This window comes from Heterodontus francisci, chromosome 1, assembly GCF_036365525.1.
Source record: "Heterodontus francisci isolate sHetFra1 chromosome 1, sHetFra1.hap1, whole genome shotgun sequence".
Lineage (NCBI taxonomy): Eukaryota > Metazoa > Chordata > Chondrichthyes > Heterodontiformes > Heterodontidae > Heterodontus > Heterodontus francisci.
The window spans coordinates 114,111,982-114,124,667 of NC_090371.1; the positions used below are offsets into that span (position 1 = coordinate 114,111,982).

General features: G+C 43.0%; 1 protein-coding gene across 2 annotated transcripts in view; it reads left to right on the forward strand.

Moving 5' to 3' along the window:
• The window catches only part of cnot7 (CCR4-NOT transcription complex, subunit 7), a 67,152-nt gene that overhangs the window by 4,482 nt on the left and 49,984 nt on the right, over positions 1 to 12,686 (forward strand). For both annotated transcript variants that reach the window (XM_068034768.1, XM_068034777.1), the window contains exon 2: positions 2,975 to 3,195. In XM_068034768.1, the coding sequence (XP_067890869.1) occupies positions 3,079 to 3,195 (117 nt within the window). In that variant the 5' untranslated portion in view covers positions 2,975 to 3,078. The remainder of the gene's footprint in view (positions 1 to 2,974; positions 3,196 to 12,686) is intronic.

Sequence of the window (12,686 nt, forward strand, 5' to 3'; positions counted from 1 at the left end):
TGCTCTTGTATCCATGGTATTTATATGACTACTCCAGTTCAGTTTCTGGTCAATGATAACCCCTAGGATGTTGATAGTGGGGGATTTAGCGATTGTAATGCCATTGAATGTCAAGGGGAGATGGTTAGATTCTCTCTTGTTGGAGATGGTCATTGCCTGGCACTTATGTGGCATGAATGTTACTTGCCACTTATCAGCCCAAGCCTGGATATTGTCCAGGTCTTGCTGCATTTCTACACGGACTGCTTCAGTATCTGAGGAGTTGCAAATGGTACTGAACATTGTGCAATCAGTGAACATCTCCACTTCTGACCTTGTATTGGAAGGAATGTCATTGAAGCAGTTGAAGATGTTTGGGCCTAGGACACTACCCTGAGGAACTCCTGCAGTGATGTCCTGGAGCTGAGATGATTGACCTGCAACAACCACAACCATCTTTCTTTCAGGTGAAGCAGCGATTTACTTGTACTTTCAATGTAGTGTACTGTATTCGCTGCTCACAATGTGGTATCCTCTACACTGGGGAGACCAGACGCAGACTGGGTGACTGCTTTGCGGAACACCTCCGCTCAGTCCGCAAGCAGGACCCCGAGCTTCCGGTTGCTTGTCATTTCAACACTCCCCCCTGCTCTCATGCTCACATCTCTGTCCTGGGATTGCTGCAGTGTTCCAGTGAACATCAACGCAAGCTCAAGGAACATCATCTCATTTACCGATAGGCACACTACAGCCTGTCGGACTGAACATTGAGTTCAATAATTTCAGAGCATGATGGGGCCCCCCATTTTACTTTTATTTTTAGTTATTTTTTTCTTTTTTTATATATTTTTTTGTTTATTTTATTTCATAGTTTGTTCAGTTTGCTTACTCACTTTTTTTTCATGTTTGCACTTGGGGCTTTTCAATTTCAGTCCATTAACACCCTATCAGTACTAATTTTTTGTCTTTCAACATGCCATTAACATATTGTTTGCTTTTGCTCCACGACCATCTGGTCAGCTATTCTGTGACCTTGTCCTATTTACACCTTCTGCTTTGTTATCTCTTGCGCCACCCCCGCTTTACTTATAACCTTTTACATTTCTAATATTTGAAGAATGGTCACTGACCTGAAACGTTAACTCTGCTTCTCTCTCCACAGATGCTGCCAGACTGTTGAGTATTTCCAGCATTTCTTGTTTTTATTTCATCTTTCTTTGAGTTAGGTACGATTCCAACCAGCAGAGAGTTTTCCCCCTGATTCCCATTGACTCCAGTTTTGCTAGGGCTCCTTGATGCCATACTCGGTCACATGCTGCCTTGATGTCAAGGGCAGTCACTCTCACCTCACTTCTGGAGTTCAGCTCTTTTGTCAATGCTTGAACCAAGGCTGTAAGGAGCTCTGGAGCTCAGTGGCCCTGGCGGAACCCAAACTGTGTGTCAGTGAGCAGATTATTGCTAAGCAAGTGCTACTTGATAACACTGTCGACGACACCGTCCTTCACTTTACTGATGATTTGAAAGTAGACTGATGGGGCGGTTGTTGGCTGGGTTGGTCTTGTCCTACTATTTGTGGACAGGACATACCTGAGCAATTTTCCACATTGCCGGGTAGGTGCCAGTGTTGAAACTGTACTGGAACAGCTTGGCTAGGAGAGCGGCAAGTTCTGGAGCACAGGTCTTCAGTACTGTTGTTGGAATGTTCAGGGTGCATAACCTTTCCAGTATCCAGTGCCTTCAGTCATCCCATTTTATCACGTGTAGTGAATCGAATTGGCTGAAGTCTGGCATCTGTAATGCTGGGGACTTCAGGAGGAGGCTGAGATGGATCATCTACTTGGCACTTCCAGCTGAAGATTGTTGGAAATGCTTCAGCCTTATCTTTTGTGCTGAGCTCCCCCATCATTGAGGATGGGGATATTTGTGGAGCCTCCTCCAGTTAGTTGTTTAATTGTCCACCACCATTCATGACTGGATATGGCAGGACTGCAGAGTTTAGATCTGATCCGTTGGTTATGGGATTACTTTGCTCTGTCTATTGCATGCTGTTTGGCATGCAAGTAGTCCTGGGTTGTAGATTCACAAGGTTGACGCCTCTTTTTGAGGTATGCCTGGTGCTGCTCCTGGCATGCTGTCTGGCACTCTTCTTTGAACCAGGGTTGATCCCCTGGCTTGATGGTAATGGTAGATTGGGGGATATGCTGGGCCCTGAGGTTACAGATTGTGGTTGAGTACAATTCTGCTGCTGCTGATGGCCCACAGCACCTCATGGCTGCCCAGTTTTGCATTACTGGATCTGTTTGAAATCTATCCCATTTAGCATGGTGGTAGTGCCACACAACACAATGGAGGGTATCCTCAATGTGAAGACGGGACTTTGTCTCCACAAGGACTGTGTGATGGTCATTCCTACCAATACTGTCATGGAGAGATGCGTCTGCGGCAGGCAGATTAGTGAGGTTGAGATCAAGTATATTTTTCCCTCTTGGGTCCCTCACCACCTCCCCCAGACCCAGTCTAGCAGCTATGTCCTTTAGGACTCGGCCAGCTTGGTCAGTAGTGGTACTACCGAGCCATTCATGGTGATGGACATTGACGTTCCTCACCTGTGTGGTCCGTTTCATTCCTTATTGACTTTGTAGCAATTAGATCCAACTGAGTGGTTTGCTCGGCCATTTCAGAGGGCATGTAAGAGTCAACCACATTGCTGTGGGTCTGGAGTCACATATAGGCCAGACCAGGTAAGGACAGCAGATTTCTTTCCCTAAAGGACATTAATGAACCAGCTGGGTTTTTACAACAATTGACAATGGTTTCATGACCATCATTAGACTAGACTAGCTTTTTAATTCTAGATTTTTATATGCTCATGAACTAGAATTTCAGAAACTTGCACAGTGATTATTTCAACATTGTGTTTGTATTGAAATCCTATTGCTTGATTTGTTTCATTTTTTTTTCCACATTCTGATTTTCACCATTTTCTGTTTTGAAGGTAAATATAGGGTGTGAGGTCAGTAATAAGTTTGGACTTCCTCATAGACAACTGCCCCACCTGAAGGTGTAGTGCTTTGATGACTGCTATTTGAATTCGGCAATATGCCAGCAGCGACAGTAGATCACAGCCAAAGAATCTGTGAGGTCTGGGCTTGTAACCTGGATGAAGAGATGAAGAGAATACGTCAAGTAATTCGTAAATTCAACTATGTTGCAATGGTAAGTCAGTTATTTTGTGTGTTTCAAAAAAAACCTTTCAGTCATGTAGATTTTGGGCAATATATAATAAAATGTTGGCCCCTCAGCGTAGGACATTTTCCAGTAAATTTTAAAGTATTCATTGCATTGAAGTTTTGTCATCACTGTCAGCTATTTCATAATGGGAGGCAGTCATTATTTTCTGAATAAGGAAATCTATGCATTAAATTCCTTTTCTTTCAAAATGCAATTAATTGGTTCAAAGGTATTTTAAACAGCTGATGCTTTTGCACTAAGTTTGCAAATTATAGGCAACATAGCTATTCATTTTGGAACGCTATTTATGTGAACACTTGCTTAAATAAATATCTAAATATCCTAATGAGTGCATTTTAGTTTCTACATTGATATTTCCTATCCTCGTGTCAGTAACTGGTAACTAAAACAATGTTGGACGACATGGTAGACTAATACTGATGTAAATCTGATCTGAAGAAAGCTATTGAATATAGGTTGGAATCAGCTGCAAAATATTGTATGAAGAAACTGTGTGGGAGAGAAGACAAAATCACAAAGTTTATGGAGAAAGAATCTGAGGATGAGAAATCATTTTGAGCACAAATGGTCATTTGAAAGGAAACTAGATAGCTGTGAGTTTAACTTTGGTGTCGGACCATATAATTGGAACTTTTTTGTCAATTATCACCCTTTTCTTGCCTCCTCCTGGGCTGTGGTTTCACTGATGATAGCAGCAGCCCTCTGGTACCTTGCCAAGTAATCATTGTTCATGTGAATGTTGATTTGGATTTTCACCCTTGCAGAGCGTAATATCTGAGCCTGATCCTGTTCTTGTCCAACTTTCCTCAGGACTGGGCCTCTTGGAAGACATTTTCTTTTCCTCCTTCCATAGTCGAAAGGTACTGGGACCATTTTATTTTGAAGCTCTGTTGCTGTTTCAACTGAGCACAACTAACTCAGCAGATATCCAGAACTGAACATGACACTTGCCTGGTCTTTATCTGAACTTACCTTGCCCTGTCTCCCCTTTTAAGCCACAAAACACAAGAAATAGGAGCACAGATAGACAATATGGCCCATCAAGTCTGCTTCGCCATTCAAAACCATCATGGCAGATATTGGGTTTTAACCTGCCCACTCGTCGTATCCTCTGATTCCCTGAGAGATCAAAAATCTGTCTATCCCAGCCTTAAATGTATTCAACGATGGAGCATTCACAACCCTCTGGGGTTGAGAATTCCAAAGATTCACAACTCTTTGAATGAAGTAATTTCTCCTCATCTCAGTCCAAAATGATCGGCCCTTTATCATGAGACTGTGCCCCCATGTTTTAGATTCCCCGACCAGTGGAAATAATCTGTCTACCCTATCCAACCCTTTTAGAATCTTGTATGTTTCAATGAGATTACCCCTTATTCTTCTAAACTCCAGAGAATGTAGGCCCAATTTACTTAGCCTCTGATCACAGGACAACCCCTCATCCCAGGGACCAATCTAGTAAACCTTCACTGTACCGCCTCCAATGCAAGTATATCCTTTTTTAAATGTGGAGACCAAAACTGCACACAGTACTCCAGATGTGGTCTCACCAAAACGCTGTACAATTGTAGCAATACTTCCTTATCTATCATCTATCCATGTACTCCAGTCCCATGGTAATAAAGGTCAACATGCCATTTGCCTTCCTAACATGCAGGTACAACAAGCAATTAACTTTCTGCGTTCCTTGTACAAGCACACCCAAATCTCTTTGAACATTGACACTTACAAGTTTTACACCTTTTTTAAAAAAAAAATCTGCTTTTCTATTCTTACGACCAAAGTGAATAACTTCACACTTCCCTACATTATACTTAATCTGCCATCTTGTTGCCCACTCACTTAACCTGTCAATATCTCTTTGCAGCCTCTGTGTCCTCCCCATGGCTTACCTTTCCACCTACCTTTGATCATCAGCAAACCTAGATACATTACTCTCTCTCTCTCCGCCTAAATCATTAATATAGATTGTAAGTAGCTGAAGTCCAGCACTGATCCTTGTAGCACTCCACTGCCTGCCAACTTAAAAATGCTCTGTTTCTGTCCACTTGTTACTTCCTGTTAACCAATCATCTATCCGTGCTAATATATTACCCCCAACACCATGAGCCCTTGTCTTGCCTATTAACCTTTTTTGTGGCTTTTGGAAAGATACTACATAGACTGCTTCCCCTTTATCTACTCTACTAGTTATATCCTCAAAAATCTCTAATAAATTTGTCAAACAGAATTTCCCTTTAGTAAAACCATGTTGACTTATTCTAATCATACTGTGCTTTTCTAAGTGCCTTGTCAAGATTTCCTTAGTAATAGCTTTCAGCAATTTCCAAATGACTGATTTTAGGCTAACTGGCCTGTAGTTATGTTTTCTCTCTCCCTCCTTTCTTGAAAAGTGGTGTGACATTTGCCAATTTACAATCTGATGGGACCGTTCCTGAATCTAAGGAATTTTGGAAAATCATAGGTAGCGAATCCACTATCTCTGCAGCTATCTTTTTTAGAACGCTAAAGTGTAGGCCATCGGATCCTGGAGACTTGTCAGGTTTTAGTCCTTTAAGTTTCTCCAATACTTTTTCTTTGCTGATATGAATGTTCTTAATTTCCTCACTCTTTTTAGCCCCTAGGTTGCTGTCTATTTCTGGTATGGAACTTGTATCTGCTACTGTGAAGACAGACACAAAATATTTGTTCAATGCCTCTGCCATTTCCTCATTCCCCATGACAATTTCTCCTGTCTCTGCTTCTAAGAGACCAATGTTTGCTTTAGCTACTCTCTTCCTTTTTATTTACCTATAAAAGCTCTTACAATCTGTTTTTATATTACTGGCTAGCTTACTGTTTTTTTTTTCCTTTTTGTCAACTTTTTGGTGGCCCTTTGCTGGTTTCTAAAACACTCCCAATCCTCAGATTTAGCTACTCTATTTTGCTAAATTGTAAGCCTGTTTAATCTGATACTATCCTTAACTTCCTGAGTGAGCCACGGATGGGCCTTTGTTGCTGACTTTTTGTTTTTCAATGGGATGTAATTTTGTTGAACATTTTATAGAGTCATACAGCACAAAAACAGGCCCTTCGGCCCACCGTGTCTGTGCCGGCCATTAAGCATATCTATTTTAATCCCATTTCTTTTTCTTAATCCCAGGCTTTGTATGCTATGGCATTTCAAGAGCTCATCTAAATACTTCTTAAATGTTGTGAGGGTTCCTGCCTTGACCACCCCTTTAGGTAGTGTGTTCCAGATTCCAACTACCCTCTGGGTGAAATTTTTTTTTTTCCCTCAAATCCCCTCTAAACTTCCTGACCCTTACCTTAAATCTATGCCCCTGGTTATTGACCCCTCCGCTAAGGGAAAGAATTTCTTCCTATCTACCCTATCTATACCTCTCATAATTTTGTATACCTCAATCAGGTCCCCCCTCAGCCGTCTCTGCTCTAAGGAAAACAACCCAAGCCTATCCAGTCTCTCTTCCTAGCTGAAATGCTCCAGCCCAGGCCACATCCTGGTGAATTTCCTCTGCACCCTCTCTAGTGTAATCACATCCTCCCTATAGTGCGGCGACCAGAACTGTACAATGTAATCCTGCTGTGGCCTAACTAGTGTTTTGTACAGCTCCATCATAACCTCCCTGCTCTTATATTCTACGCCTCGGCTAATAAAAGCAAATAACCCATATGCCTTCCTAACCACCTTACCTACCTGTGCTGCTGCCTTCAGTGATCTATGAACAAGTACACCAAGGTCCCTCTGACCCTCTGTACTTCCTAGGGTCCTACCATCCATTGTATATTCCCTTGACTTGTTAGTCGTCCCAAAATGCATCACCTCACACTTGTCAGGATTAAATTCCATTTTCCACTGCTCTGCCCATCTTACCAGCCCATCTGTATCATCCTGTAATGTAAGGCTTTCCTCCTCACTTATTACGACACAACCAATTTTCATGTCACCGAACTTACTGATCATACCTCCTATATTCTCGTCTAAATCATTAATGTACACTACAAACAGCAAGGGTCCCGGCACCGATCCCTGCAGTACACCACTGGTCACAGGCTTCCAATCGCAAAAACAACCCACGACCATTACCCTCTGCCACTAGCCAGTTTTGGATCCAATTTGTCAAATTGTCCTGGATCCCATGGGCTCTTACCTTCTTGACCAATCTCCCATGCGGGACCTTATCAAAAGCCTTACTTAAGTCCATGTAGACTACATCAACTGCTTTACCCTCATCTACACACCTAGTCACCTCCTCGCAAAATTCAATCAAATTGGTTAGACATGATCTCCCCCCTGACAAAGCCATGCTGACTATCCTTGATTAATCCCTGCCTCTCCAAGTGAAGATTAATCCTGTCCCTCAGAATTTTTTCCAATAGTTTCCCTACCGCTGATGTCAGACTCAATGGCCTGTAATTACCTGGTTTATCCCTACTGCCCTTCTTGAATAATGGTACCAGGTTCGCTGTCCTCCAGTTCTCTGGCACTTCTCCTGTGGCCAGAGAGCATTTGAAAATTTGTGTCAGAGCCCCTGCTATCTCCTCCCTTGCCTCACATAGCAGTCTGGGATACATCTCATCTGGGCCTGGGGATTTATCCACTTTTAAGCCTGCTAAAACTGCTAATACCTCCTCCCTTTCAATGCTAATTTGTTCAAGTATATCACAATCCCCCTCCCAGATCGCTACACCGACATCGTCCTTCTCCATAGTGAATACAGATGAAAAGTAATCATTTAAAACCTCACCTACGTCCTCAGGCTCCACACACACATATTTTGAATTGTTTCTTTAAAGGCTTCCCATTGTTCATTTACCGTCATACCTTTTAGTTTATTTACCCCATTTACCTTAGCCAGTTCTACCCTCATGCTTACGTAAATGACTTTAAGTTTAAGATTTTTGTTTGTAATTGGAGCATGTCACTTTCAAATGTAACATGGACTTCAGTGGTATTCTGTTTCCCAGTGGATCTTTTACTATGACATCGTTAATTAATCCTGCTTCCTTACACAATACTAGATCTAAGATAGCTTTATCCCTAGTTAGCTTCACAATGTATTATTCCAAGAAACTGTCCCGAAAACGTTCTACAAACTCATCTTCTAGACAGCTCCTAACAATTTCATTGTCCCAGTCTATATGAAGATTAAAACCCCCCACAATTATTACATTGCCTTTGTTGCAAGCTCCAATAGTTTCTTGTTTAATGCTTTGTCCAATAGTATAACTACTGTTTGGTGGGAGTAGTTTTTGGGCCACCTGTGTTTTCTGAGTCTTTCTCTTCCTTATTTCCACCCATACTGACTCTACTTCATGATCTTCTGAGGTCAGATCCCATCTGACTAATGCTCTTATGTCATCCTTTATGATCAGTGCTACTCCTGCGCCTTTGCTATTTTTTATATTGTGCACCCTGTAATATTTCCTAACCTTGCTCACCATGTAACCATGTCTCTGTAGTGGTGATTAGATCTAAATCGGGTACCTCCATTAATGCCACTAGTTCATCTCTCTCATCGTAGATGTTTCACGCATTCAGATATAGAACCTTTTAATTTCCTTTTTTGCCTCTATTCCCTTCAATGAACTTATTTGCTGATGTACAATTTTTGTTAAACTCTCTGTCCCTTCCTGTCCCATTCTGCTTGTCTTTACCCACAATGCTATACTGTTCCATTTGCCTTGACCTTTCTCTATGGATTTCTAAATCTCCCCTCTCCCCAGTCTGTTGGTTCACAACCTCTAGCCTTATCTGCTGGCTCTCTCTTGACTTTGTATGCACTGTCCCTTCCTGCCACACTCTTGATTATCATTATCCTTTTTGCGATATTGCTCTCTTGCTTTCTCTTTTTAAATTATCACATCTTCCATCACTTGATCCCTCAGCCCCACTATTAAGTATAAAGCCCTCTCCACTGCCCTAGTTACACAACGTACCAGAAAACTGGTCCCAGCATGGTTCCGGTGTAGACCCTCCCAACGGTACAATTCCCACTTTCTCCGGTCATGGTGCCAGTGCCCCATGAATCGAAACCCATTTCTCCCACAGCAATCTTTGAGCACGCGTTCAACTGTCGAATCTTATTTACACCAATTTGCTCATGGCTCAGGTAATAATCAAGAGATTATGACCATTGAGGCTCTGCTTTTTAACTTAGCCCCGAGCTGCTCATACTCCCTGTGCAGATCTTCTTTGCCAGTGCTATCTATGTCATTGTTACCTATGTGGACCATGACAACTTGGGTCCTCCCCCTTCCACTGCAAGTTTTCCTCTCCAACCCTGAGCAGATGTCCTGAACTCTGGCACCAGGAAGGTACCACAGCCTTCTGGACTCTCTTTCTTGACTGCAGAGAATGGTGTCCATCTCCCAAACTATACTGCCCCTACTACCACTACATTCCTATTTACCACCCCCCCCTCCCCCACTCCTGCTTGAAGGGCTTCCTGTACCATGGTGCCACAGTCAATTTGCTCATCCAAAAGAAGATATTAGGGCAAATTACCAAAAGTTTGTTCAAAGAGGTTGGATTTAAGGAGTGTCTTAAAGGAGGAAAGAGAAGTAGAGAGGCTGAGTGTTTTAGGGAAGGTGTTCCAGGGCTTCAGTAACTGAAGGCATGGTGGAGCAATTCAAATTAGTTAAAGTCACCAAATAATTCCCAACAATCTAGCCTTTGGCACTCTATTTGAAATGACCACCTCCTCTATCTCACCACAACCTCTTTGACCCCTCCACTGCACCTGTGTTGTCACCCTGCTTGTCTGATATCAAGTACTGGATGAGCCACAATTCCCTTCAGTTAAACACTGGGAAGACCAAATCCATTGTTTTTGATCCCCACCACAAACTCTGTTCTTCCGTCACCGATTTCCATCACTCTTCCGAGCCACTGGCTCAGGCTAAACCAGACTGTTTGCAACCTCGCCATCCTATTTGACCCTGAGCTGGGCTTGCAAACCTATATTTTTTTCCATCACCAACATCGCCTACTTCCACGGCCGTAACATTGGCAGTCTCCTCCCCTGCCTCAGCTTACCTGCTGCTGAAACACTCATCCATGCTTTTGTTAGACTTGACTATTGCAATGCTCTCCTGATCTGCTCCTCCCATCTTGCAATTTCATAAACTTGAGCTCATCTAAAACTCTGCTGCCCATATCCTAATTTAATTCCTGCTCACCCATCTCCCATGTGCTCGTTGACCAACATTGGCTTCTGGTTCACCATTGCTTTGACATTAAAACTTTCATCCTCATGTTCAACTCCCTGCATCATCTCTCACCACCACCGACCCCATATTTTTTTTTAACATCCTCCTGTTATGCAACCCTTCAGGAACTCTGTTTTTCCTACTCTTGCTTCTTGTGCATCCTGCACTCCCTTCAACCCACCATTGATGGCTACACCTTCCAGCATTTAGCCTGTAAGCTCTAGAAATCACTCCCTAAACCCCTCTGCCTCTCCACTCCACTATCCTCCTTTTACTTTTTCTTGGCATTTCTTCATGGATAAAGGTTTTAGGAAAGTTGTACTCATCAGTTGCAGGCCTACTGGTGGCTAGTCAGGTCTATCCGTGACCGGCAGATTCTCTCTCAGCGGTTGCAAGTGAAGGTGTCGTCCCTGCTGGGGGCAATTGGGTCAGTCCTTCTCTTCCTTTTCTCTTTCATGCTGGTTCTTTGCTCAGTCTCAAAGGTATCTGTGGCACTCCCAGTGTAGTATCTCCAGGCATCACGATCTGTGGCTTGCATTTCCCACTGGCCATGGTTGCTGTGGCACACAGAGAGAGACTTTATCTTCCTTTAAGTAGCTGCTTAAAACCTACCTCTTTAACCTAGCTTTGGATCAGAGTCAATTTTGTCTGATTATGCTCGTGAAGTGCCTTGGGACATTTACTTGCATTAAATGCAAGATGATGATTGTGGCTTTGTATTGCTTTGTATTTTTCCAATTAAATTTTATTTAATATGCGAAATGGATTATTCAGTAAGTTGAATGACTATTTGAGTGCAGTTGTGAGTACGTATGTGAGTCGGTGTATATGTACTGTCAATTAATTGCAGTTAACTTCTGCAGTTAACCCGTTAATTCTTTATTCTGCTAAAGCGCAGGTGTCTGACATTTTAAGACAACAGTGCGTAAATGATAAACACTGTAGTCAATGCATTCATATGTCTATTAAGAAGATGCAGAAATTCTAGCTCTGGTATGTTGTGCTGCTGCAGAGCTTTTCTGTATATTCCAAATGCTGCCGTTCTTTCTTTATAATCCACCTCTCCAAGGGTAACCCAGATATTTGCAATAACAGTCTAAGACGTCGAGAACAAAGAACAGTACAGCACAGGAACAGGCCATTCGGCCCTCCAAGCCTGCGCCGATCCTGATGCCTGCCTAAACTAACACCTTCTGCACTTCTGGGGCCCATATCCCTCTATTCCCTTCCTATTCATATATTTGTCAAGATGTCTCTTAAACATTGCTATCGTATCTGCTTCCACCACCTCCCCTGGCAGCAAGTTCCAGGCACTCGCCACCCTCTGTGTAAATAACTTGCCTCGCACATCCCCTCTAAACTTTGCCCCTCGCTCCTTAAATCTATGTCCCCTAGTAACTGACTCTTCCACCCTGGGAAAAATCTTCTGACTATCCACTCTGTCCATGCCACTCATAACTTTGTAAACCTCTATCATGTCGCCCCTCCACCTCCATCGTTCCAGTGAAAACAATCTGAGTTTTTCCAACCTCTCCTCATAGCTAATGCCCTCCAGACCAGGCAACATCCTGGTAAACCTCCTCTGTACCCTCTCCAAAGCCTCCACGTCCTTCTGGTAGTGTGGCGACCAGAATTGCACGTAATATTCTAAGTGTGGCCTAACTAAGGTTCTGTACAGCTGCAACATGACTTGCCAATTTTTATACTCTGTGCCCCAACCGATGAAGGCCAGCATGCCGTATGCCTTCTTGACTACCTTATCCAGCTGCGTTGCCACTTTCAGTGACCTGTGGACCTGTACGCCCAGATCTCTCTGCCTGTCAATACTCCTAAGGGTTTAGTGGCAGGAGGCAGAGGGTGATAATCAAGGGTTGTTTTTGCAAATGGATGCCTGTGACCAGTGGTGGACTGCAGGGATCGGTGCTGGGACCCTTGCTGTTTGTAGTGTACATTAGTTATTTAGATGAGAATATAGGAGGTATGATCAGTAAGTTCGCAGGTGGTGTTGTAAATAGTGAGGAGGAAAGCCTTAGATTACAGGACAATATAGATGGGCAGAGCAGTGGCAAATGGAATTTAATCCTGTGAAGTGATGTGATGCATTTTGGGAGGACTAATAAGGCAAGGGAATATACAATGGATGGTAGGACCCTAGGAAGTACAGAGGGACCTTGATGTACTTGTCCATAGATCACTGAAGGCAGCAGCACAGGTAGATAAGGTGGTTAGGAAGGCATATGGGA